At 51.5% G+C, this 24,623-nt stretch overlaps 1 protein-coding gene across 4 annotated transcripts in view; it reads right to left on the bottom strand.

Moving 5' to 3' along the window:
• The window catches only part of Ntng2 (netrin G2), a 61,822-nt gene that overhangs the window by 23,521 nt on the left and 13,678 nt on the right, over window positions 1–24,623 (bottom strand). For all 4 annotated transcript variants that reach the window (XM_085681444.2, XM_085681446.2, XM_085681445.2 and 1 more), the window contains exon 4: window positions 10,245–10,888. In XM_085681444.2, coding sequence (XP_085537570.2) covers window positions 10,245–10,888 — 644 coding nt within the window. The remainder of the gene's footprint in view (window positions 1–10,244; window positions 10,889–24,623) is intronic.

Here is a 24,623-nt window from a genome sequence, read left to right as displayed (position 1 = left end):
GCACATACACAGCACACATGCAGGCACACACATGGGCACACACACGCACACACACATATGCACACATGCACATACACAGCACACATGCACACACGCAGTACACACATGCACATACACAGCACACATGCACACCCAGCACACACATGCACATACACAGCACACATGCACACACACAGCACACACGCAGCACACACATGCACATACACAGCACACATGCAGGCACACACATGGGCACACACACGCACACACACATATGCACACATGCACATACACAGCACACATGCACACACACAGCACACACATGCACATACACAGCACACATGCACGCACGCAGCACACACACAGCACACATGCAGGCACACACATGCATGCACATACATGCACGTGCTTGTACATAAATAGAAGTTTTTAAAATTTCCTCCAGAAATTTCTTTCTTCAACTGTTCGACTTGGTAAAATCCTCATCCACACAGCACCTCAAATCAGAAACTCAAGAGTCTCCTGGGAACCCCCTTTTCAGCGTATACCTGCTCACTCTGTCAACTCTATGGCCAGAAGCCATCCTGAGGTGGCTGCTCACTTGCTCCCTCCAGGATCACCTTCCACCATCAGACCAGTCAGGCTGTTGTGGGGCGTGGTCTCACATGCTCTCCCTGCTTTTGTCACCGTGATCACAGGCCAGGCCGCGCTAGCTCACAGCCCACAGGCTCACCTCCTATCTCCCCAGACTGCCACCAAAATCAATGCCTCCCCCGCTGCGGGGACCACTACCACCCAGCTCTGCCTGTAGGGCTTCCCTCTTGTGCCCACCCACCACATCTCAATCACTGTCACCCAGTCATGCTGAGTCCTTAGACCCTCTTACACCTATCTTAGACAAGGCCTCTGCACCTGCTGCCCCTGGCTGGGAATGGTTCTCCTCCCCCATTCACCCTTTAATTTCTCCTCAGAGGCAACCTTCTAACTACGTGGGTCCAGCTCTCAGTTTTTCCTGGAATTACCATTTTCATTGGTTCAGTTTTCATATATGGCTTTGGTTTGCCCCACACTCTTCCTTTCAGAGCGCCAACGCCTCAGTGCTTTTGACCTGCAGCACCCGCTCACACCCAGCAGGTGTAGGGTACAGCATGGGTCAGTGTCTGCCACTATCGCCCCACAGATACGTGGCCTCTATGGGAGCATGATCATCTTATTAAGATGATGCCAGCTTGGAGAGGGTGAGCCCAAGCCTGAAATTCTATGCTTAGAATCTTTATAAAGACAGGACAGAGGCTGGGCATGGTAGCAACACCTTTAATCCCAGCACTTGGGAGGGAGAGGCAGGAGGATTTCTGTGAGTTCAAGGTCTGGTCTACATAGGTGAGTTCCAGGACAGCCAAGGCTACACAGAGAAACCCTGTCCCAAAAAACCCAAAAGACCAAAACCCAAAAAACAAAACCAACCAACCAACCAACCAAATAAACAGACAAAAAATTCCCAAAACAAAAAAGCCAGGACAGAGGGAAAAGCCAGGCAAGACTCATGGAGAGGCAGCTGGGAGGAAAAGGAGGCTGCAAAGATGCAAGGACACTATGTCTGCCATGGCTGCCTCAGCTGCCCAGTCAGAAAAGATGGAAAACCCCTGAGGCATCAAGGCCCTGGGGTGTGGCACTTTGTCATTGCGGTGGCTGAGAAACTGCTGGTGAATTAACAAGGGGTGAGAAAGGTCAGAGGGGAACTCCAGAAATAAGGGACCAGAGAGCCAGGCATGTATGCTGGCAGGAGACACTATCCTTGCATCCCTGCAGCAACTGTGAGACTCCCAGTGTCCTGGTATCCCAGCCAAACCCCAGGCTCCTAGCTCCTCTCTGCAGAGGGTGAGTCCGCCCCACCCAGCACATGAACAGAACTCACCAACCAGAGGAGCCTTGGGAGCCTACGGTCCCTGTACACACCATTCAGCCTGGCTCTTTAACCCAGCTCGCAGTGGCTGGAAAAGAGTATACGCGTCCTCCGTGGAAGAAGAAGGTTCAGAGCAGGAGGGTGGGTGAGAAGCAGTTAAAGATAAACGATTTTGTCTATGATGGTGAGTGTGGTCAGCTCAACAGAGTCTAGAGTCACCCATAAAACAAGACTGCACCTGGGGACAATTACCAAGATTAACAATAGCTTGGAGGATTCCTGAGAGGAATTGTCCTTAACTGATCAGTGGTGGTGCATGCCTTTAATCCCAGCATTCGGAGGCAGAGGCAGGCGGGTCTCTGTGAGTTCGAGGTCAGCCTGGTCTACAAGAGCTAGGTCTAGGACTGGTTCCAAAGCTACAGAGAAAGCCTGTCTCGAAAAACAAAACAAAACAACGACAACAACAACAAAAGACCCATCTTGATTGTGGGCAGGACCATTCTGTGGGCGGGAATCCTGGACTACATAAGCAACATGTATTCATCTCTCTGCTTCCTGACTATAGGTCATATGACCAAGTTCCTGCTACCTCATCCCCCTACTATGGGCTGTAGCCTTGACTTGTGAGCTAAAATAAGTCTTTTCTCTTTTAGATTGTTTTTACCAGGGTATTTTATATCACACACACATGCACGCACGCACACACACACACACACACACACGTGTGTGCGTGCACACATGCACATGCATGTACACACACGAACACACATACACACACGCACATGTGCATGAACAAAAACACACACACACACGCACACACACCAACCACATGCACTAAATAAACACATAAGGGGCCAAGGGTCCTTTTGAGGATGAGTTCCATGTGGGCTCTTTCCTGAGCAGACCTTATGTGCAAACACTTAGAACACATTTCTTGGAACCCCTAAGAGCCCTCAGATCCAGGTAGGAGACACTCTGGCTCCCTACAACCCAGGGCTCCTCCTCCAAGCCGGTGACAGTGGTGCTGACCCCTGTTCCCCAGGGCCTGAGCATGTCTACACTCTTCAGGGACAAGCTCATTTACACCTCATGGCCACTGTCTCCATTCTACAGGCAGGTTAGGTCTCCTGTTCTAACTGATAGCAACTGACACCAGATTTGTACCTGGACAGTACAATATGGGAAGATACCTATCCATCCAGCCACCTACTTATCTTTCTTTACACCCATCTGATGTGGGACATCACCCGTCCATCTCTCTACCCACCTACTCATCCATCAATCCATTCACCTGTCTGTCTATCGACCCATCTATCATACATCTGCCATCCATCCGCCCATCCATCCATATACCCATCCATCCATACACCCATCTATCCACTCACCATCCACCCACCCATCCAATCCATCCACCCACCCATGCACCCATCCATCTACCCATCTATCCACCCAGCCAGCCACCCACCCATCCATCTACCCATCTATCCACCATCCACTCATCCATCTCTCCATCCATCTGTCCATCTACCATCCATTCACCACCCATCCACTCACTCATCCATCTACCGATCTATCCATCATCCACCCACCCATCCATCCTTCCACCCATTTGTCCATTTATTCACCATCTACCCACCCACTCACCTGCCCACACATCCATCTATCTACCTATCCATCTACCCATCTATCCACCATCTATCATTTATTCATCCATCCATCCATCCATTTCCATTTTCATATGGTTCTGAGGATAGAGTTCAAGTCCTTGCTCTAGGCAAGTGCCCCACCACTAAGCTGTGACGCCAACCTCCCCGCGCTCTCTCTGCTTCTTTTTTTAGACAAGGTCCCACTACAGAGCCCAGGTTGGCCTTAAACTCAGAATCCTTCTTCCTCTGTCTCCTAATGCTAGGGTGATCGAGCGGCACCATCACACCCTGCTCTTTTCTTTTGTAAGGGCGAATAATTTCATCCCACGTATAGACTACATCGCATTTATCACCGGTCAGAAGACACTGTTTGCATCACTGACTATGGTGAGCCTGCTGACATGACATGGTTGTATAGGTATCTCTTAGGTCCTTCCTTGCTTTAAATACTTTTGGGTGGATCAGAGGAGAATTACTGGGTCACGTTAATTCCACAGTCAGAATTTTTAGGAATCATCATACTATCCCCACACTGCTGGACCACTTCGCATTTCTATCAGCAGTGCAGACTGTCCCATGTTTTCACCGACACTTTTGATTTTCTGTTTTCTGAGTCTTAGCCCTCTAATGGGTGTACACAGCAATTCTTTTTCTTTTCTTCCTCTTCCTGTTTTTTGCTTTGTTTGTTTTAAAGAAAGGTCTCTCTACATAACCCTCCCTGTCCTGGAACTCACTATGTAGCCCACACTAGCTGGAACCCACAGAGATTTACCTGCCTCTGCCTCCTGAGGATTGCGTTTAAAAGTGTGTGCCACCATACCCAGCCCTTCACCTCTTTTCTTTGAGACAGTGCCTCACTATGTAGACCAGGCTGGCTTCAAACTCACAAAGATCCACCTACTCTGCCTGAGTGCTGGGACTAAAGGCGTGCGCCACCACACCCAGCCCCATCCATTTCTTAACCTCCAAGCTTCAGTTTCTCATTTTGTAATGGGGACAAGAATCCTCCTGGGGTAGGACTTGATGAAAAAAACCACAGAAACGTGTCAGGGGGCAGTAGCCTGCGAGACTTGCTCTGTAAGAGACGGTCACAATTACTGAGGGACGGCTCCATCTTCCCCAGTCTCCCAGGATTCTCTTCCCACTCAGGTTTGCAGCAGGGACTCAAGAGAGACAGAGGTCCAGGTAGAAAGGCACCTTCCCCCTGCTCCCGGCCTGCCCTCGGCAGAGGTTCTCTTCTCTCTGTCATTTCTATTCTTGTCCTGTGACTGCATCTCCTGTTACTGGCGATCAATAGGGACAGGAGGTTTATGAAAAAGACAGGGAGGCAAGAGAGGGGGCAGGGTCAAGGGAGGAGAAGACCAGGGTGGGTGTGGCCCAGAGTCCACAGTGACAGGTCCTCACCAGGCTCTGTGAGGACCCTGGAATCAAGCAGTCCCCTTCTTCTCAAGGGGTTTGGCCCCTTCCAGGGCAAAAGAGGACAGAACACAGCCCAAGTGCCCAAACCTGGCATTAACCATGCTGGGTAGGGAGCTCACTCCTTTTCTGTTTCTGGCTTATAAAAGGCCAGCACGGCAGGTTCCTTGGAGCCTATAAGAGTTTTCTGGGTAGGAAAATTTAGCTCTAGAGTAAGGCCTGGTTGTGGGAATTGGGTGTCCCCTCCACTCCCAGACCTGGTGGGTAGCCCCCAAAGTGCCAGCCCTGCCAAGGACCTGTGTGGCTGTTGTCACAGTTGCAAGGGGACCCGGGGGCTGTCAGTGCTGGACTGCAGGGGTATTTTGTTTCACATGGACAGGGCTTCCGAAGACTTTGGAGGGTGATGCTGGTATCTTAAAGAGCAAGAGGTTCACACAGATGCCTGCTGTGTGTCTTCTCTCCCATGCTGCTGTGTTGCAAGGGGCTGGCTGGCTGTATGTCTCCACAGGCTACCTGCTTTCCTGTTGCTTCTGATGACAGGCCACCCCGCTCTCCCAGCGATTCCCAGCCCTGGGGGCTGTTTGGGCTTTCACACCCTGCTAGCCCAAAGGCACACTTCCTTATGCCTTTCCTAGGTGCCAGGATCTGGACTGGGTGTGGCTAGGACATCTTACTGCCCCTGACTCCCTTCTCGGCTGCCACTTGAGTGAAGGAAGGGGATGCACTATAAAGCCATCATTGCCTCAACAGCTCACACACTGGGGAAATTGGTTCTATGGTTCCATGTTGCAGATGAAGCTGAGGCTCAGACAGGTTTTTATTTGGCAACTTGTTTCTGGGAAATCCTCCCCTCCCCGGCTCCCTGGAGGGGTTTTGCAAGGACTCTGCTTTCTAGATCTCTTTGACACCTACCAAGTGGTTCTTTCTTCTTTTCTTCCTCTTTCTTTCTTTTTTCTTCCTTCCTTCCTTCCTTCCTTCCTTCCTTCCTTCCTTCCTTCCTTCCTTCCTTCCTTTTTTTCCCCCCTGAGACAGGGTTTCCCTATGAATCCTTGACTGTCCTGGAATATTCTCTGTAGATCAGGCTGGCCTCGAGCTCATAGAGATCCACCTGCCTCTGCTTCTGCCTCCTGAGTGCTGGGATTCAATGCATGCACCACCACTACCCAGGTTCGTGGTGGGTCTTATCTTATAAAACTCCCCTGGAAATTCAGGGTGAGGCTCAGGCTGCTGGGACAGGCTGTGTGTCCCTGCTCCACAGGAGCCTGGATGATCTCATTCCTCCTCCAATGCAGCTTTTGGCCCAGATTCCCTGTAGTTTAAAGTCAGCCTCTCCTGCCCAGACTGTGCACCTGAGCTCCCCCACACGCAGGAGAAAATAGCTCCTGTCTCCTTCCAGCCTTCCAGGAATGGGGCCCTGGGGACGGGGCTGCAGGGAGGCAGAACCCCAGGGTGCTGGTGGCTGGATTTCACTCTTTGACACCTGTGAGATCTTTCTGTCATAGCCCTGCACACCTCTTGTGCTCCTTTGTATTAACATTTTATTCCCTGGGACCCTGCCAGGTGCCTCTGAATCTGCCCTCCCAGCCATCTGGGCCCTCCTTGGAGTTGTAACTTCTGAGCGAGGAGCCACCAGTGAAACAAAGAACTGGCGGCCTGAAGACGAGGCAGAACATTGCCTTGTGATGCATAATCCTTCAGCATTTGAGGGATGATATCAGAGCTAGGGTGAGAACGCAGGAGTCCGTGAGGCCAGTGCCTCACCAGAGAAATCTGTGTGAGGCATGTTGACTTTACACGAATCTGGACTCGGATCCCGGTTGCTTGACATTTAGTTCCGCTGTGTTCCCTCCGCTGATAGCAGCACTGACCCTGCAGCGTGAGCTCCACGGGCCAGGATCATGTCCAGCTTGCTCAGTGCTTCAGCCTGGGCTTGGGGGACCTCATGCCCTCAATACCCCCTTGGGAGGTGATTTGCTGTCACTTTGTCAGCTGGTCACAGAAGGAGGCAGGGGCCATGGAATGGGGAAGCCCTAGAACCTGAGATCACTTGGGAACTTCAGAGGCTTCCTTTTCTGGCTCCTACACTTGCCTCGTGCCATCTAACCAGACCTAATTAATCAATAGCCAAGCTGTTGCTTTCCTGCCAACCAGCCACCTGAAGAGTACTCATTCTATCTGTGAATTGATTGCCACGCTCTCTCCACCACGACAGTGAATCCCTGTGCCCACAAAGGCTGGGTGCCAAAGGAATGCTGGGACTCCCCTGCCACCCTGCTGTGGAGACAGTGGTTCCCAGTGGCCCCAGTCTTGTCTCAGATGGAAAAGAGAGGGCTAGAGAAGAAGGTGGAGGGGTGGGGCATGGACCTCAGGGCCTGGGCACCTCGATGCTACCTCAAGGTCTAAAATGTGTGGGCCCATGATTCCTATGGTACTACCTTTGATGTTATCTGACAGCTTGACAGTGTCTGGAATCACCTATGTGACAGGCCTCTGGGCACACCTAGAATCACCTGTGTGACAGGCCTCTGGGCACACCTAGAATCACCCGTGTGACAGGCCTCTGGGCACACCTAGAATCACCCGTGTGACAGGCCTCTGGGCATACCTATGAGAATTATCTTTTTGTTTTGTTTTTTTAAGACAAGGTCTCTCTATGTATCCCTGTCTGTCCTGGAATTCCCTCTATAGACCAGGCTGGTCTCAAACTCACAGAGATCCCCCTGCCTCTGCCTCTTGAGTGCTGGGTTGAAGGTGTGTGCCACCACGCCCACCTGTGAGGATTATCTTGATTGTGTCAGCTGAGCTGGAAGATACGTGGCTGTGAGCGCGGCTGTGAGTGACAGCCATTCCTTGCCAGGGCTCCTGGACTGTGGAGAAAGGGAGTCACAAGGCACACCTGCGTTTGTCACTTCCTACTTCCTGACTGGGGACGTGATACACAGTGGTGGTTCCTACCCTTCCCAGGGGGCGCGTCAGACCATCAGAGAGCTCAGGCGTTTGCACTGTGATTCATAACAGTAGCAAAATTACAGCTATGAAGTGGCAATGAAAATCATCTTGTGGTTGGGGTCCCCACAGCACGAGGACCTGCATCACAGGGCGGCAGCGTTGGGAAGGCTGAGCACCCGCTGCAGTCGTGACCTACTGCCATGCTTGACTCTTCTTTGAACCAGAATAAAGTGTTTCTCCCCTAAGTTGCTTTTGTCGGGGTATTTTAAAATCCTTAGATTTACTTGTTTTTATGTGTACAAATGCTTTGCCTGCGTGGACGTGTTCATGTGGGTCAGAGGAGAGCGTCGGATCCCCTGGAATTGAAGCTGTCAATGGTTGTGAGTCACTGTGTGGATGCCGGGAACCAAACCTGGGTCCTCTGAAAGAGCAACGAGTGTTTGGAACTGCCGAGCCACTTCTCCTGTCCCTTTTCAGGGCATTTTATCACAGCAATAGAGAAAGAAATGAAGATAGTGGCCAACTTTCAGATGGCTTCCAGCATGTTCCAGATTTGAAATGTCCTATCCCAAGTGGGTAAGAATTAAAAATCACAGGCATCCACAGCACAGACTGCAAGTGTCCACCTGCTCTGTCTCTCCGCCTGCTTGGAACCTGACTCTACTTCCTGACCAGTCACCTCTGTCTCATGCCCCGGAGTCCACACACAGCATCAACATGAAAGAATTGTAGATACACGCTGCAATCAAGAGTGCCGCCCACTCCACCCACCCCACCCACTCCAGGCGAAGGAGGGAACTGGCTCCAGGCTTCCCCACTCCATGCCTCCACACCCTTCTTCCCAATCTTGGTCAGAATATGGAAATACACACGGGCATGCTGTGTGTCTTATAAAAGCAGAACGAGGGAGTGGGTGAGAGGGAGAAATGATGCAAATCCAGTCCCAGTGTAGAAATGCCTCACACACACACACACACACACACACACACACACACATATGTACACACACACAAATACAGTCCCAGTGTAGAAATGCCTCATACACACACACACGTACACACACATAAATCCAGTCCCAGTGTAGAAATGCCTCATACACACACACACGTACACACACACAAATACAGTCCTAGTGTAGAAATGCCTCATACACACACACACACACGTACACACACACAAATACAGTCCTAGTGTAGAAATGTCTCATACACAAATGCATAGACACACACACACACACACACACACACACACACGTAAAGTAATAGCAAAAAGAAAAAAGGAAAAAAAGAAAAGCCACCAAAAGCAGGGCAATGTTCGACACAAGAGCCAGTTAATGTCTTTTCCTCATGTCAGGAGCTATACCCTAGGCAGCACAGAGGCTGCTATGAGGAGACTTACAAGATGTGGGGCCCCAACAGGGCCCCCAGGTGCTGCCTTTGCCCCCATTATGCCTTGTTTCTGTCAGACCTCACACTGCCCTCTGTCAGCCTGTTCCCGCCCTCTGAATCCTTTGGCCAGCATTCCTTTCATTTAATACTTTTTTAAAGCATGTACTGAATGCTGGGCACCACCGTGAGCCCTTCACCACGTCTGACTCATCTAAGCACCCCAAGGTCCAGCGGGAAGCTTCCCCATTCCACGGGGGGCTTGGGGATGGGGACTTCTCATAAAGGGGCACAGTTACCTAAGTGAACAACCTCCTGGACAGTGCAGAGCCTCCAGGCAGTTAACACCCAGGTTGTAGCAAAGCTTGGGGATCTTTTTCTTCTTTTTGGTTTTCGAGGCAGGTTTCTCTGTAGTTTGGAGCCTGTCCTGGAACTAGCTCTTGTAGACCAGGCTGGCCTCAAACTCACAGAGATCCACCTGCCTCTGCTTCCTGAGTGCTGGGATTAAAGGTGGCCACCACCACCCAGGGGAAGCTTGGTTATCTTGACTGCACAGACAGTCCTTTGATATAGCCCCAGGTGACACCTGAGGCAGGTGAGTTCCTTGAAACCAGGTGGCATCCTGAGAACAAGGTTGTATCTAGTACCAGGTTGACAGAAACATTCCAGGAATCAGGTGACAATTCAGATGTTAGGAGCATTCAGGTACCAGCTAACACCCCAAGAAAGAGGTGATCTCTAGGTACCCAGGTGACATCCTAGGTACCAGGAGACATCCCAGATATCAGATAACATCCCCGGGAACCAGGTAACTTTCCTAGAATTCAGTAACATCTCTAGAACCAGGTGACATTTCAAATATCATATACCATCCCTGAAAATCAGGTATCCTTAGAAACAGGTGTCATCCAACATTCCGGGAAACAGTTGAATCCTGAGTGACAAGCTCGTGGCCCTAGGCCTTACCTGCCGATGACTTCTATGTTGGAAATGGCGTAGAAGTACTTGTAGAGGTTCTCCCGTTGCACATAGGTGCCGCCCAGCGCGGGGCGGAGCAGCCGCATGCGCAGGTCGGTGAAGGTGAAGAACTCCTTGAGGCCCTTGGCACTCTCCAGCCTCGTGTACAGGTTGTCCATGTTGCGCAGGTCAGGGCCGGCAAAGATGGCGAAGCGGTCCCTTACTTCGAAGCGCACATGCTTCTCCTTTTTGGAGCCTGCCCAGCGTGAGTACTCCTCCGTGCAGAGCACACGGTGGGCGCTAGAGGGTGACATGTCTCGGGCCCGGCGGGCGGACATGCCAAAGGCCTCCATGCAGTCCTCTGCATAGAACTGGTAAGGCTGCCAGGTGCGGCCATTGTCCAGGGACTTCTCGAGGACCATGACCGTGGGCCGGCCATACTCGAAAGTCATCACCACGTCATCTGTCAGCTCCACGCTCTTGTTCCAGGAGAGGGTGATGTTGGCCTCCAGGGGACTGGGGTAGCGACTCCAGGTGACACTTTGCCAGTAGGTGGCCAGTCCCTCATCTTCCCTGTCAAACATAAGCCGGGGTGGGTGGGCCAGGTCTGGGTTGGAGGCATCACACTCATTACTGCACAGGTAGGGATTTTCCTGCAGAGGAAGGGAGACAGGAAGTAGGGGTGTTGGTCACTGGGAAGGGTGTGCTTGCTTGGTGCCTAGCCATCACTAAGTTCCGAATGCAGACAGTGGGAAGTGCTTGTCCCACACAGATAGCAAGTGCCTGGTAATAAGATAATGGGGTGAGGGTGGTCAGAAAGTTGGGGTTCTTGGTAGTCGGTACTTTCTACCCTGTTCTATAAGGCTGTAACTGCTCTAGATGGTAGGCCAATTAATTAACAAACAACAAACCCTACTGCTGCCAGCCACACAGTGCCCCAGTCCCACACAGCCACTTTGATGAATATTTCAGGTGTCTGTGCAGAGACAAAGTAGCTTGGATCTGAGTTAAAAACCTCTCACTCTCTAATGAGCCATGAGGCCCCTGGGGGGTGGACACATTGCCACCATCCCCGGCCACCCCAGCCAGCAACACCGCAGTCATCCACTGGCCACAGGCTTTGATCCTCTATAGTACAGGGCCGGTGCCAGGCTGCCTAGTGCTGCTCAGTGGGCACAGCTAGCCCAGGGGTTCACTAAGATGGGACCCACAAAGCCCTGACCGACCAAAATAGCTCTGTCCTTAGCATCCTGTGGTGTCAGCGTCCACCCTACCTGCCTGGCCCTGCTGATGGGTGGAACCAGAAACCTTGGAGTTCGAGGAATTTCCCACCAGTCTGGCACCTTCCTGGGTAGAGTAGGAAACTGAGGCCCAGGAAAGGCAAGACAACCCCAGGCCCTTTCAGAGGGATTAGAAGAACTCAGGAGAAACCAAACTATCAGTCCTCCCTCTCCCTCTTTCCCATCCTCCGCCTCTTCCTCTTCCCCTCCCTTCCATTTTCCTCCTTACCCACCCGCTCCTTCCCTCCTCTTATCCTGCACTGCCTCAGCAATACCCCCCTTTCACATGGGGCAAGTTTACACGTGTAACGGCAAAGGAGGAGCTTTTCGTTACTTCCATGGGGTCTCACTCTGTTGGCCTGAATGGGTCTGAGTGTCTGCCATAGGCTCAATGACAAGCAGAGGTCAAGCCCGGTGACCAGGAAAAGGAGGCTGGCTGACCATGAGGTCACTCCTACACTCTGAGCCCAGGGCAGAGTGAGCCTGCTTGTGCACTGGGAAGTAGAATGGCAGGCACACACTTTTATACATGAACAGGGGGTTGGAGGACAGCGTGACTCGGGTTGGGTGCTTCCAGCTCCCTTTCTCCTGCTGCCCTATGCCTTATCTGGGGCTCATTTGTGTCCCCTCAAATTTACATGTTAATGTCTAACCCTCAACAACCTCAAAAGGCAGCTAGCTGTATTTTGAGACAGTCTTTAAGATGAAGGAGTTGGCCAGGCGGTGATGGCGCACACCTTTAATCCCAGCATTCGGGAGGCAGATGCAGGTGGATTTCTGAGTTCAAGGCCAGCCTGGTCTACAGAGCAAGTTCCAGAGAAACCCTGTCTCAGAAAAAAAGGGAAAAAAGGTGAAAGACTTGAAGGAACCCCTCTGGTAGTCCTTCTTCTGAGAAAGGCTCCCTTGTAAGTAGAGAAAAGGGGCTCACACAGAAACACCAGGGGCACACACACCTGGAGGAAAGGCATGGGACACAGACAGAGGTGGCTACAGACACCATAAGGAGTGAGCTACAGGAACCTACACCTCCAGCACCTTGATCTTCAAACTGAGAGACAGTGAATGTCTTTGCTGAAGATGTCAGCTCCTGGCAAGCTCATCCTAGTGAGCAAAGCAGAAGGGTGGCCATTCAGAAGGGGTGTTACTGACCCTGGGTTTTCCAGGGTGTTCTTAGGGACTCTCTGGACCTCTTCCCTCAGAAGGGGTGTTGCTGACCCTGGGTTTTCCAGGGTTTTCTCAGGGACTCTCTGGACCTCTTCCCTCAGAAGGGGTGTTGCTGACCCTGGGTTTTCCAGGGTTTTCTCTGGACCTCTTCTGTAAGCCTTTTCTCCCCGCTTCTCTGAAGACCATGTCCTTTGCCAGGCCACCTGGTCCACGAGTAATTTTATTAATTTTATTAATGTCTGCCCATCTCATATTGACTATCGATATCCCTCCCACACTCCTCCCCAGTTGCTGTGAGTCGCCATACCTCACCTTTTCCCTGGATCCTTTTCCAGCCCCCTGCTTTCCCTACCCCCAGCCTGCTGCAAGTCCTTGGGTGGGGTGGGGACAGAGTGTTCTTCAAAGCCATCAGTTCCTGGCCTCCGATCATTGAGAGATGGATACAGGGGCTGCCAGGGGCTGGGGACCAGAGCTTGATTAAGGGTACATGCTGCCTAACCTGCCGGGCCTGCCAGCCCCCTACCCCAGCCCCTGGGAAGCAGATGGTGAGACACTAATGAATCAGCCTGTGTATTTACCAGGCTCATGCGGACTGCAGAGCGGGCTTTGCCAGCCTCAAGCACAGCAAATAATCCCAAACCGTGGCCAGCACAGTCCTCTCAGCTCCTTCCCTCTGCCTCTCACCTCACAGCCACCACAAGATCTCAGCACCCTGTATCACAGAGAAGGCGGCGTGAACTGTGGCCACAACGAGCCAACCCCTTTCTGAACACGCCTTGGCTCAGGCCCTGGCTCACTTTCCTTGCCACACTAGGGAGAGCTCCAGAGGAGTTCCAGCCAGCCCCACCCCCACCCAAGTGGGACAGCTGAGGACAGCGGGAGGCAGTAGTGACTTTGCCAGCCTCCTGGGTCTCCAGCTTCCATGACTACGGAACAGATTAAGTGTTAGTGAAAACAGCCAAATGAAGTGGTCTGACAAGGACAGCAAATGTTAGGGGGTTTCGGGCACCCTTTTACCTTGTAGGAAGAAACCCAGGCTCAGTGCAGATGTTATTAAAACCAACACTTGCTTCCATGGCCACTTAAGGATTAGCACCCCAAAACAAACAAGTGCACACACCCCTGATTTTAAAAGCCTTAGCGGGGCGGGGGGGGGGGGGAGCCTTAGGGACTTAGGATATGGTTCAGTAAAGTGCTTGCTGCAGGGATTTAAGTTTGAGCCTCAAAAGTCATGTTCAGAAGACAGGTGAGGTGGTGTACTTATTGCTCTAACTGTGGAGGCAGAGGCAGAAATGACCACAGGGCACACTGGCCAGCTAGCCTGCAGTAATTGGCAAGTTCCAGGCCAATGAGACACCTTGTCTCAGAACCAAGGCATATGGTGCCTAAAGAATGCCACCTAAGGTTGACCTCTGGCCTCTACTGATATGTGCACACACATTTACAAAAAGCCTTGCAGTTTCCCCCTCCCCCAATGCAGTCACCCATCACATACATTTCCCATGCAGTTTCTAGGGGCCCCCTGGAGCGCTAAGTCTGGGTTGGAACCCCCTGTTTAAGAGTTTGGGGCCATGAAGGAAACTGGCTCTAAGTCCTGAGCTCCCCCCTCTGGAGGCCTTGTGACCTTGAGAAAGCCATCTGACTTTTCCTCATCCTGTGTTCTGTGCGATAGAGTATATGAGAAACCCAGGTGACATCACCGTACGGTGGCGGCAGTTTTCCATAGCCGACTTCTGCACGTCAGCTACCTTACAAGGGAAGGAGATGGAGGTGGATGCTGGAATATTCTGGGAACCTGGGGACTCTGTGACACAGACCATCCTGAACGTAGACTGCTTCAGTGACAGTTAGTCCAGGGGCACGTGATGGCGGGACCAGGGACAGATGTTGTTATGGTCACTAAGCACTTACCAGTCAATGTCACTTCTCCTAAATACGATGGAACTGACCTTGGGGGATACTGGGGAACCGGAGCGCAGCCTCTCTGCAGCTTTTCTGTTTCCACACACCCCAAGCAAGTCACCTGGAAGGTAGGCAGTGCAGCGACCCTAGACCAGCGGCGCAGGGCACCAGGGTGGGGTAGGGAGGAATGACAACCCTCTTGCAAAGTCTCTAAGCAGGAGACAGACTGGCAAAACCGTTTTTGTGCCAGGCTCGGGCACTTCTGTCTCTTTAATGATTTTAGTTTCCTGTTATTTTCAGGACAAGAGTCAAAGTCCAGGTGGCAAACATGCTGGGCAAGCTCCTGGTGAAAAGTAGAAACGGGAAGTGAGCTGCTGTCAAGCAGAGCAATCCTCATCTGGGAAAGTCCAGCCATGTGAGTCTCCAAACCCCTAACCCAGAAGTCCTCACAGGCCTCTTGGGTCTTAAGCAGCCTGTGTTCAGGTGGTCAGTGTCATGGAGTCCCCAGGTTCCTGGCATCTCCCAGCATCCACCTCCCTCTTTCTTTCTCTCTCTCTCTCTCTCTCTCTCTCTCTCTCTCTCTCTCTCTCTCTTTCTCTCTCTCTCTCTCTCCAGCTGACATGATGCAGGAATGGGCTGTGTAAAAACTGTTACTACCATGTGGTGACATCACCTGGGTTTCATACAGAACACAGGACAAGAAAGCAGAGGCTCAGAAAAGTCAAGTGGCTTCCTCAAGGTCACCAGAACAGTTTCCGCTAGAGAAATGGATGGCTTCATAGCACCAAGGCATGAAACCTAAACCTATGTGGGGACAAACTCTCAGCCACTGCCCACGACATGGGCCGACTTGGCGCTTCACAAAGGGCCTTGATGGGTAAGTCCGTGGTTGGCTGAGGAGAAGCAGATGATCTCTCAGTCGCATGCAAGCTCCAAGTCTGGGTGAGCCTGGGTGAGTTTTCAACTTTTTTAGACCTACTGGGGTTCAAAACATGCTACCTCAAACTATGTATTTTTTTTAAGATTTATTTATTTATTTATTTATTCAGTGTTCTGCCTTCATATATGCTTGCAGACCAGAAGAGGGCAACAGATCTCATTACTGATGGTTGTGAGTCACCATGTGGTTGCTGAGAATTGAACTCAGGACCTTTGGAAGAGCAGGCAGTGCTCTTAACCACTGAGCCATCTCTCCAGCCCTCAAACTATGCATTATTAAAGATTTTATTTTTATTTATGTTTGTATGTGTGCTGGTGTGTGTGTGTGTGTGTGTGTGTGTGTGTGTGTGTACATGCCTGCATGCTCACATATGTGTTCAAGCACCCATGGAGGCCAGAAGAGGGCATTAGATTCCCTGGAGCTGGAGTTACAGGAGGTTGTACTGGATTCTGGGAACCGAACCCCGGTACTCTGTGAGAGCTGCAAGTGAACGCACTTGACCACTAAGAGCATTCTCTCCAGCCCCCTTGAGCTGTTTCAAATGGAAAGATTGAGAACATTCTATGCAGTTAAGGTCACTCTTGGCCCTTCAGTTCAGAAGGCTGTGAGGCCCTGACCGAGGAGGAGCCTATGTTGGGAGAAAGGAAGGGGCCCCTTAATTCCAAGGCCACAGGGTATCAAGCAGAGAGTCTGAGCACCCAGGCCTTACGGAAACCCCCTGGTTTATGAACCCCATCAGGCCTCTTATCCAGTTTTTTTTTCATTGTCATCTCCCTCACACCAAGCGTAAGAACTCAAAGGGCTCAGCAGGCGAAGGCACTTGCCTTGTAAGCCTGACAGACAACCCCCTCAAAGGCAGAAAGACGGAAGTGACCCCACAGTTATCCTCTGACCTCACCATGGAACATATGTCCCATACCATGCCCACATGCATAATAATAATAATAATAAAATAAATAAAACTTTAAATTATTATTATGATTACTTTTGGTTTTTTTTGAGACAAGGTTTCACTGTGTAGCCTTGGCTGTGCTGGAACTCACTCTATAAACCTGGCTGGCCTCAGACTTACAGAGATCCACCTACCTCTGCCTCCTGAGTGCTGGGATTAAAGGTGTACACCATCACCACCCACCAGCCAGAATTTAAACTATTTTTAAGAATATACAGAGTCAAGTCAGGCAGTAGTGGTGAAGGCCTTTAATTCCAGCACCAGGAGGCAGAGGCAGGTGGATCTCTGTGAGTTTGAGGCCAGCCTGGTCTACATAGGCAATTCCAGGCCAGTCAGGACGACACAGTGAGACCCTGTCTGGGTACCACAAGATGAGTGCTTGTGTAATATGCGCTCAGGAATGCTGGATGCAGAAAGGAAAACAATTGCTGGGCAATTTTGTACACACCTGCCCCAACCTAGGAGCATGATTTCCCTTCTGCGTGCTAGGGGACAGAATCTCCAATGCCTAACACCCAACTCTAAGACAAGGCAGGAAACTGCCATTTATCCAAGAGGAAAAGGACATAACCACCCCCAGCCCATGCCTCACACCCCCTCCCAGGGTGTCTTTGCCACCCGGGTGTGTGGGCAGGCCCTGAGCAGTTCAGCAGCTGACAGATTCTTTTTGAACTTGGCTGCTGAGCTGTCAGCCTCACTGGACGGGGGTGGGGGTGGGGCTGGAGATGGCTTCTGTGTCCGAGGTGGGAGGCAGGAGACTCCTAAGGAGTAGCCCAGGGTATAGTGTGCTGAGATGAGGGGGGATACAACACCACCTTCCATTCTTACAGTCTTGGGACGTAGGGGTGAAGTGAAGGTGGAGAATCCGGAAGACAATCAAGGCAGCCTTTCCCTTCTCCTTAGACCTGAGGAGAACTGGTCCTAGTCTGGACAGGCTGAAAGTCAATCAGTGCGTTGACTTCTTGGGTGCACTGACCCTAACACCAGTGACATATAATCTTGGGTCGTGCCTGGATCTGTCTATATCTCAGCTTCCCTATTCGGGGAACGACAGAGCAGGAGTCGACAGACCAGCTGTGCCATCACTATCCTAAAGTCTCAAATTCCTCGTAATCCTCCTTCATCTAGCAGCTAGGGATGAAGGGAACAGAGCCACGCCACCCCCTCCCCCTCAGTGGCCGGGAGAAAGCCAAGTGCTGGGGGAATTCGCCCTAACAAATTATTTCCTATTTCTTGGTAAGAAAAGTTGCAGTAGAATGAATTATTAACAAGGCGGAAACGGAGATTGTGTTCGCTGCTGGTCCTAATTCGGGCTGCCCTGCGTCCCTAACTCCCTCCTCCTTCCCTGAGCACCTCTCTCCAGCTAGCTCTCTGTATCGTTCTGTGGGTTCATTGATTACTCCCCTCTTCTTCCTCTGCCCCAGCCAACAGCAAGGTCACTTGCCTCACTCTCACAAATCAGCAGAAACCCACTCAGAGCGGCAGCCGCCCAGGGAGGCTTGTTCTGTGGGGACAATTCTCCCATGCGCTAACAATTACTGCAGGCAGGGGAGGACAGGCTGCCCAAGCTTGGCCTGATCCTCCAAACTTCATCCCAGCAGAGCGTCATCCAGAGCCCCAGTAATCGTCCTCCTCTCCTATACCCAGACTCGGCGACCATGTCCTAGGCAGAGGTCTACTTTGGACGCTGAATCTTACGCCACCTCTCAAGTCTGTCGTGGCTTTAGTCCAAGTCAGCAAAGACATTTCTTGGTCCTTTACCATGTTAGAGCAACTTTGGAGGAAGACACCTGAAGGCCTTTCATTTCAAACCTGCCCACCATTGCCTTACTTCCAGAACCTCCTATAGGCAAGAGCATTTAGTCCGGAAGAGCAGGGACCAGAATGCCCCACATTATATGACACCCCCCAGCAGTTGTTTTACACAGCCACATTGAGCAGACAAGCTGGGTCTGTCAACACCTGTGTCATGAGAGTTGTATCAGGGTAGGGCTGTGGGCCCAAGCAACAACTGAGGAAATGCCAACCCCAAGACCTTTGGTCTGTTTGGTGATACTGGTTTTAACATCTTTTTCATCCCCTCAGAGGACCTCAGCACACCAGCTTGTGTATGTGGCCAAGATATCCAGGAGATGGCTCAAGGTGGCAAGCCAGACCCTGCTCAGACACACACTGCCTCCAGGAACACAGCCCCAGTATGACTGGTTTCATCCATCAACAGAGCAACCACAGGGAGTCGGGGTGAGGGCTTTGCCAAGGCATGACTACATGAGGGTTAATCTCTCCAAGAACTCAAAATTGTCTTTTAAAAAAAAAAAAAAGGCTCCATTCTGCTTTGCCCTGGGCATATGTGAATTCTTCCCACAGCCAGACTTCCAGGAATGTTTGGGGTGGGAAACTCTTTCCCAGTTCTGAAGCGTGCCTGGCACCCAGCCTTATGGCCCCCACATGCAGTGACTGCGCTCCAGGCCCTGGGTACCACCTACCAAGCAGACACGTGTGGGCCCTGCCTTGGAAGAGGACAATTCCTCTACATTTGCATTCATCTAGATACGGGGTGCTCACTACCACAAAAAGGCAGGCGTCCCAAATGGAATTGCTCTATTTTTAGAGACTTCGGCTGTCTATTTTGGCACATGCTCCACAATGCCTGTTCCAGGACCCTTCACACGGTCCGATTTTATCTCATTAGGCCACCAACATCTTCCGGTTCATTAGGGGAAGGTGAGAGAGGCCTCATGAAACCAAGTCTGCCCCTTCCGACTTTTCCTTAGATGGGTTTTGCCTACCGCAGCTGGCCTCAGATACCCTATATGGCTGAGGCTGGCCTCTGATTCCTGATCCTCTGTTCTCTACCTCTGAGTGCTGGGTGACAGGTGTGTGCCAGTGCACCCAGTGCACGTGATGAAAGGCATTGAATCTGGGGGTCTTGTGCATCTTAGGCTATCTCTCTACCAACTGATACAAACCCAGGTCCAAGACTGCCTCCTTCCTCACCAGGAGCATAGCAGGATCAGTGGCTTCCCTCCAGCTCTTCGGTGCTTTTGTCCAGTTGTCCCCCACCTGTGGCATCTGCGCACCCCATCTCTGAGCTCACACTCTGGGTGGCCTGCCTTCTCCACCCACCTCGCTCCCTATTAGGGGCTGCACCTACCACCCGAATGGTTCAATATTTTTACTTAATTGTTTTAACAAGTAAATGAAAGGAAAGGAGGAGGGTTGGGAGGCGGAAAGGAAGAAAGGAAGAGAGAGGAAGGGATGGGGTGGAGGTCGGGCTTGGAGAATAGGAAGCCACTGGTAAAGTGCATTATTGATCGGAAACTTAGAAAATGCTTAGAGGGTAGGAAAAGCGTCCTGTTCTTTAAAAGCCTGTGCAAGGCGTAAGCTAGACACAGGCAGTCTTCCCAGAGAGGTCCTACTCTGCTGACATGAATATTTCATCACGAGGGGAAAAGGCAGGCTGCGAGGAATCCAGCGCTGGGTGGGGCAAGGACAGCGCAGCATGGCCCCTCCACATATCCCCGGGGCCCTTAGAGTCCTGATCATTCCATCTGCTGCTGGCAGCTGCCCCGGGCTTGCTTGCTGAAGAGTGAGGCAACCAGGCCTTAGCTGCGGCCTGGGACAGACCCAGCCCAAAGGCAAGGTGCCCAGAGGGGTAATATACCTTTATCACCACTAACTGGTAACTCTGTCCCAGACCCCGTCCTGTCCCCACAGGAGACACCACCAGCCCCTCGGTCTCCTCTCTTCAACCCATCCTCAACCTGACTCCAGGTACCTGTATAAATTGATGAGGTGGATGCTATAGTCTCCTGAGCTTTAGTGCCTGGAGTCCCTCAAGCCCAAGTCTTGGACCCCTAGTCCTGTCCATTTTCCCCAACACAGCTACTCCCTCTCTATTCTCCAGCCCCCTCTAGCCAGTCTCTGCTTCCTCTGGGGGCGGGGAGGTGAGTATGTCTTGTGTGTGTTTATGGGTATGTACATGTGGTGGTGGTGGTGGTAGTTTGTGTGTGTGTGTGTGTGTGTGTGTGCGCGCGCTCATACACACTTGCATATGTAGGTTAGAGGTCAACTTTGAGTGCCGTTCTTCAGGCACCTTCCACATTTTGTTTGAGACAGACTCTCATTGGTCTTGAGTTTGTCAAATAGTATAGGATAGCTGTCTGGCCAGTGAGCCTAGCTCTTCTTCCCATGGCCAGGATCACAGGCACTTGGATGATAAGTGCACATCTTCGTGAGGCAGTTCTGGGGATCAAACTCAAGTCCACATGCTCACCATCTCCTCAGCTACCTCTCTTAGCAGGTGCCTCTATCCGAAGGCTCCACCCAGTGGCAGGTGTCTGAATGAGCACCCCTCCCCGAGGACACCTCCCTGGCTCCGTCCCAGCTGCCTATTTGTGTACACAGAGTGACATCTTTGATTAACAACGAGCTTGTGTGATCTCCTCAGGGTGCCCTCGGAAGACAGGAGTGGCACATGCATGTGCTTGGGTTTGCAGAGCGAGCGCCTCTTCAGTGGGTCCCCTCTCTGGGTCCTCAGCAGCCAGAACAGTCTTAGGGGTGACACAAGCCCCACACAGATAGGGTGGTCCCTGCAAAGAGCCACGGGTGGATTTCTGCTGTTCTTTGGGGGAGTTCGGAGGTGTGGCAGAGGAACAGGTAGGAAGCCACAAGGTGAGGTGTACCTGGACAGCTCCTAGCTCTGTAAGTGAAGCCTCAAGTGGGGGTGGGAGTGGTGAGACTGGGCCAGAAGGTGAAGATTTATTCTTTTAGTCATTTGTCCGCAACTTGTCAGTTATTTGAATGACGTGACTCCGGAGAAGCAGTTTCAGACTTTGTCCATTACAACAAAAGGAAGGGATAAGATATGGGTCTTAAGTTTAGAGATCTACTCTAGAACTGAAGCAAACCAAGCAACAAAACAACTAACTAACTAACCAACTAGCCAATTAATTAACCAGACAACCAGCTAACCAACCAACCAACCAACCAAATATCCAGCAAATCAATTAATCAACTAACCAGCTAACCAACAAACCAATAAGCCAACTAGTCAACCAATTAGCCAACTGACCCATCGGCTAATCAACAAACCAATTAGTCATCCAACTAACCAGCTGTGAGAGTTAATTTCCATCGTCGCCTTGTGAGAATTTGAGATCACCTAGGAGACACACCTCTGAGCATGCCTGTGCTTCCAGAGAGGTTCAGCTGAAGAAGGAAGCTCCATGCTCCTCACTCACCACGCCATGAACTTTGGTCCCAGCTGTTGAGTGAGCAAGTGGACCGAGCATCTCCATTCATCTCTCTTTGTCCTGACTCCGAGCAATCGTTTCACACTTTTGCTGCCATGGCCCAGCCATGATGGATCGTTCCCACAAGCTGTGGTCCCAAATAAGCTTCTTTTGTCAGTTATTTTGTCACAGGAAAAAAAAAAGCAATTAATACACCAATCACCAATCAAAGAAGGCTTTACAGTGCTGGCTCAGGCAAGCGGCTGGGTTTGGGAGACTGGCACGGTTGGTCAGACCTGAGCTGACTATGAGGCCATCGGCTGTCACTCTCATTTTACAGGGACCAGGGACTTGCTCAACATCACACTTTTGCTAACTCAGGCATGCGGATCCCTAGTAGAGGCACCAGGGAAATTGCCTATGGGTTGATCTCATGTATGTTACTAGCACCAAGTCCTGCAGGAGATATGTCTGGGACAGAGGGTGCCTGAGGGGGAGGGGTAGACAAAGGACAGAGACACGATGGTGTGCACAGTGCTACAGGGAATGGTGAGTGCCATATATGCCAGTCTTGGGGCTAGCTGGGGCTTATAGGAGATAAGGCCAAAGGGAAGGCAAGAACCAGAAGTCAGAGGACAGCTCCTGGAAGGCAAGCCTCCTAGGAAGAGTCAGGAGGAACCAGAGTGTGAAAAATGAGAGACTGGGAAGCACTCTCTAAGACTGGGAGTCAGAATCCAGCCCCCAAAACTGGCAGGAGTGTCTACAACTCAGACAGGAGGAAGGCCTTTGAGAGCCACAGCAGACATGGGGTTCTTCGCTGCTCTGGTCTCTGAATTAAAGAAAGCCAGATGCCCAAAGCTGGAAGGATACAGGCCAGCCTCGGGGACAACTTCCATCTATCAGTGGTTCTCAGACTTGCCTGCGTAGAGCTCATTTGTAGATTTTTACAAACCTGGATGGGGGCTCTCCCAGTGTTGTATGGTTGGGTATACATGGGCATGGGGGTTGTGACAAGCTCTCCAGGGGTCCCCACATAGTGCAGTGAGAAGTCCCAGGGAGCAGAGCATCTGGGGCTGTGAGGAGGGCTGCCTCCTGGTCCTTGCCTGATCATGTTCCGGTCACTGCTACCCACAAATCATTAGGGTAAGGAGATGAGGGACCAAAGGAGGAGAACACAGACACTCTCACCCACCCCACAATGGGGATGCTTCTCCCATTAGGACCCGAGGATACCCACACCCACTTCACAGACTTCTGGAACTTCCCAGGGCAGTGGACAGCTTATGACTCTTCAGGAAGTCCCAGAGTGCCAAGGGCAAGGGCATCTGGATGTGGGCAGTGGCATCATGGGGATAATCTGTCTCCTTACCTTTCTCATTCTCATACCTCTCCCTAGGCTGAGAGGATCCCAAGCACTGGGTGAGCAGGTGTAGGCAGGCAGGATTGCCCAGTGCCAGACAGTCGGGCCTGGAGCACCCTTTCTTGCCCGCCACTCCCTGCACCCTCTATTTTTAGGTCCATTACTGTCCACTGGCGGGTATAGTTTTACCACTCCATCCCCAGAAAGACAGATCAGATTCCAGGTTTAGAGGAATAAGCAAAGCCACCCCGTCTTCGATGGAGCTGGTGCGTAGGAGATTGCATGCTTCCAAATAGACGCGGAGCAAGTGAGTTATCAAATAAGTGGATTAGCAGGCTCCATCTCAGCTCAAAGAGCAGTGGGCGGGAAAACATAGCATCTCTCCTCCTCAGCCTCCTTCCTCCAGGGCTGATGGGGGCTCTGCTCAGCCATCATGCATGCATGAACACACACAGATGATAGCTTCCTCCATCTCGCTCTCCTGAGATACTCAGAGACTCCCAACAGCCCTGTAGCCTGGGTAGACACCAAGGTCTGGGCAGCCCAGCGCACTGGAAGCTGTGTGATCTTGGGCAAGAGGCTTAAGCTCTCTGATTCCGAGATTGCTTATATTTAAAATAGGGTATTAATATAAATTCTGCCATGTTTTCTGGATGGATTCAGTTGAACTTGCTTATGTAAACACTAGGCATTCAGTAAATGTGGCTGTTGATGGAGGGTGTAACATGGCAAGAAGAAACATCCTGACTTCTCTGAGGTTAAAGGCTCCTGTAAACAGGACTCTTGGGTTGTCCCATTGGCCACCAGGGGCCAGGTGAACTTGGGCTGTCTGGGAAGTACCCATAGGGTTTGCAACCTTGTGTTTGTATGTGTACACACGAACGTTTGCACGCAAGCCCAGATCCTGTTCCGAAAAGCACTACAGACTCTCACAGGGCTTTGTGGCCCCTGCAAGTCAGGAGCCCCTGTCCTGGGACTTTGCTGCTGAGATCGGATTGGTTTCTGCCTTTGGGATCCCTCAGGTCGTTCCAGGTGTCTGGGTGGGTGCTGCTCCTCGTTCTCCACCAGTAAGCAGGGTGCAGAAAGTCAGGAGGGTAGGGAACTCAGAGGTCCACATTCGAACCCCCCCATTTACCTTTCTCCTTTGGGAAAGGTGCAAAGGTTGCCCATCTATCCCAGAGGAGCTGGCCCAACATAGTGTCTGCCACACAGTTGTTGGTAAAGGTTCTGGATTGGGGTCCACTTTGTCCCTCCAGCACCACTGACTCCCCCTCCTGTTGCCAACCACCTCTTGGTCCCCCAGAGGAAGGGCCCTCTCTAAGAAACTTCAGCCTCTCCAGTGGATCCCTCTCCCAGCCTCCTCTTCACCTTTGTCTAGAAACCGACAGTGCGCCTGGTAGGGGCATGGACAGGGTCTTGGTTCATTTCCACTTATTTCCCAGGGCGGTGCTTCCAGTCAAGGGGACAAATGACTTGGCAGCAGGAGGGAGATGGAATGGGTACTGAGAGGTCTGAAGGGTCCCCTGAGACAGAAGACAAACGACACTGGATCTTCT

Source organism: Myodes glareolus, chromosome 21, assembly GCF_982192425.1.
Source record: "Myodes glareolus chromosome 21, mMyoGla1.1, whole genome shotgun sequence".
In the NCBI taxonomy this organism is placed as follows: domain Eukaryota; kingdom Metazoa; phylum Chordata; class Mammalia; order Rodentia; family Cricetidae; genus Myodes; species Myodes glareolus.
Note: the sequence above shows the minus strand (reverse complement) of the source record. Positions and strands in the feature narration are given on the sequence as shown.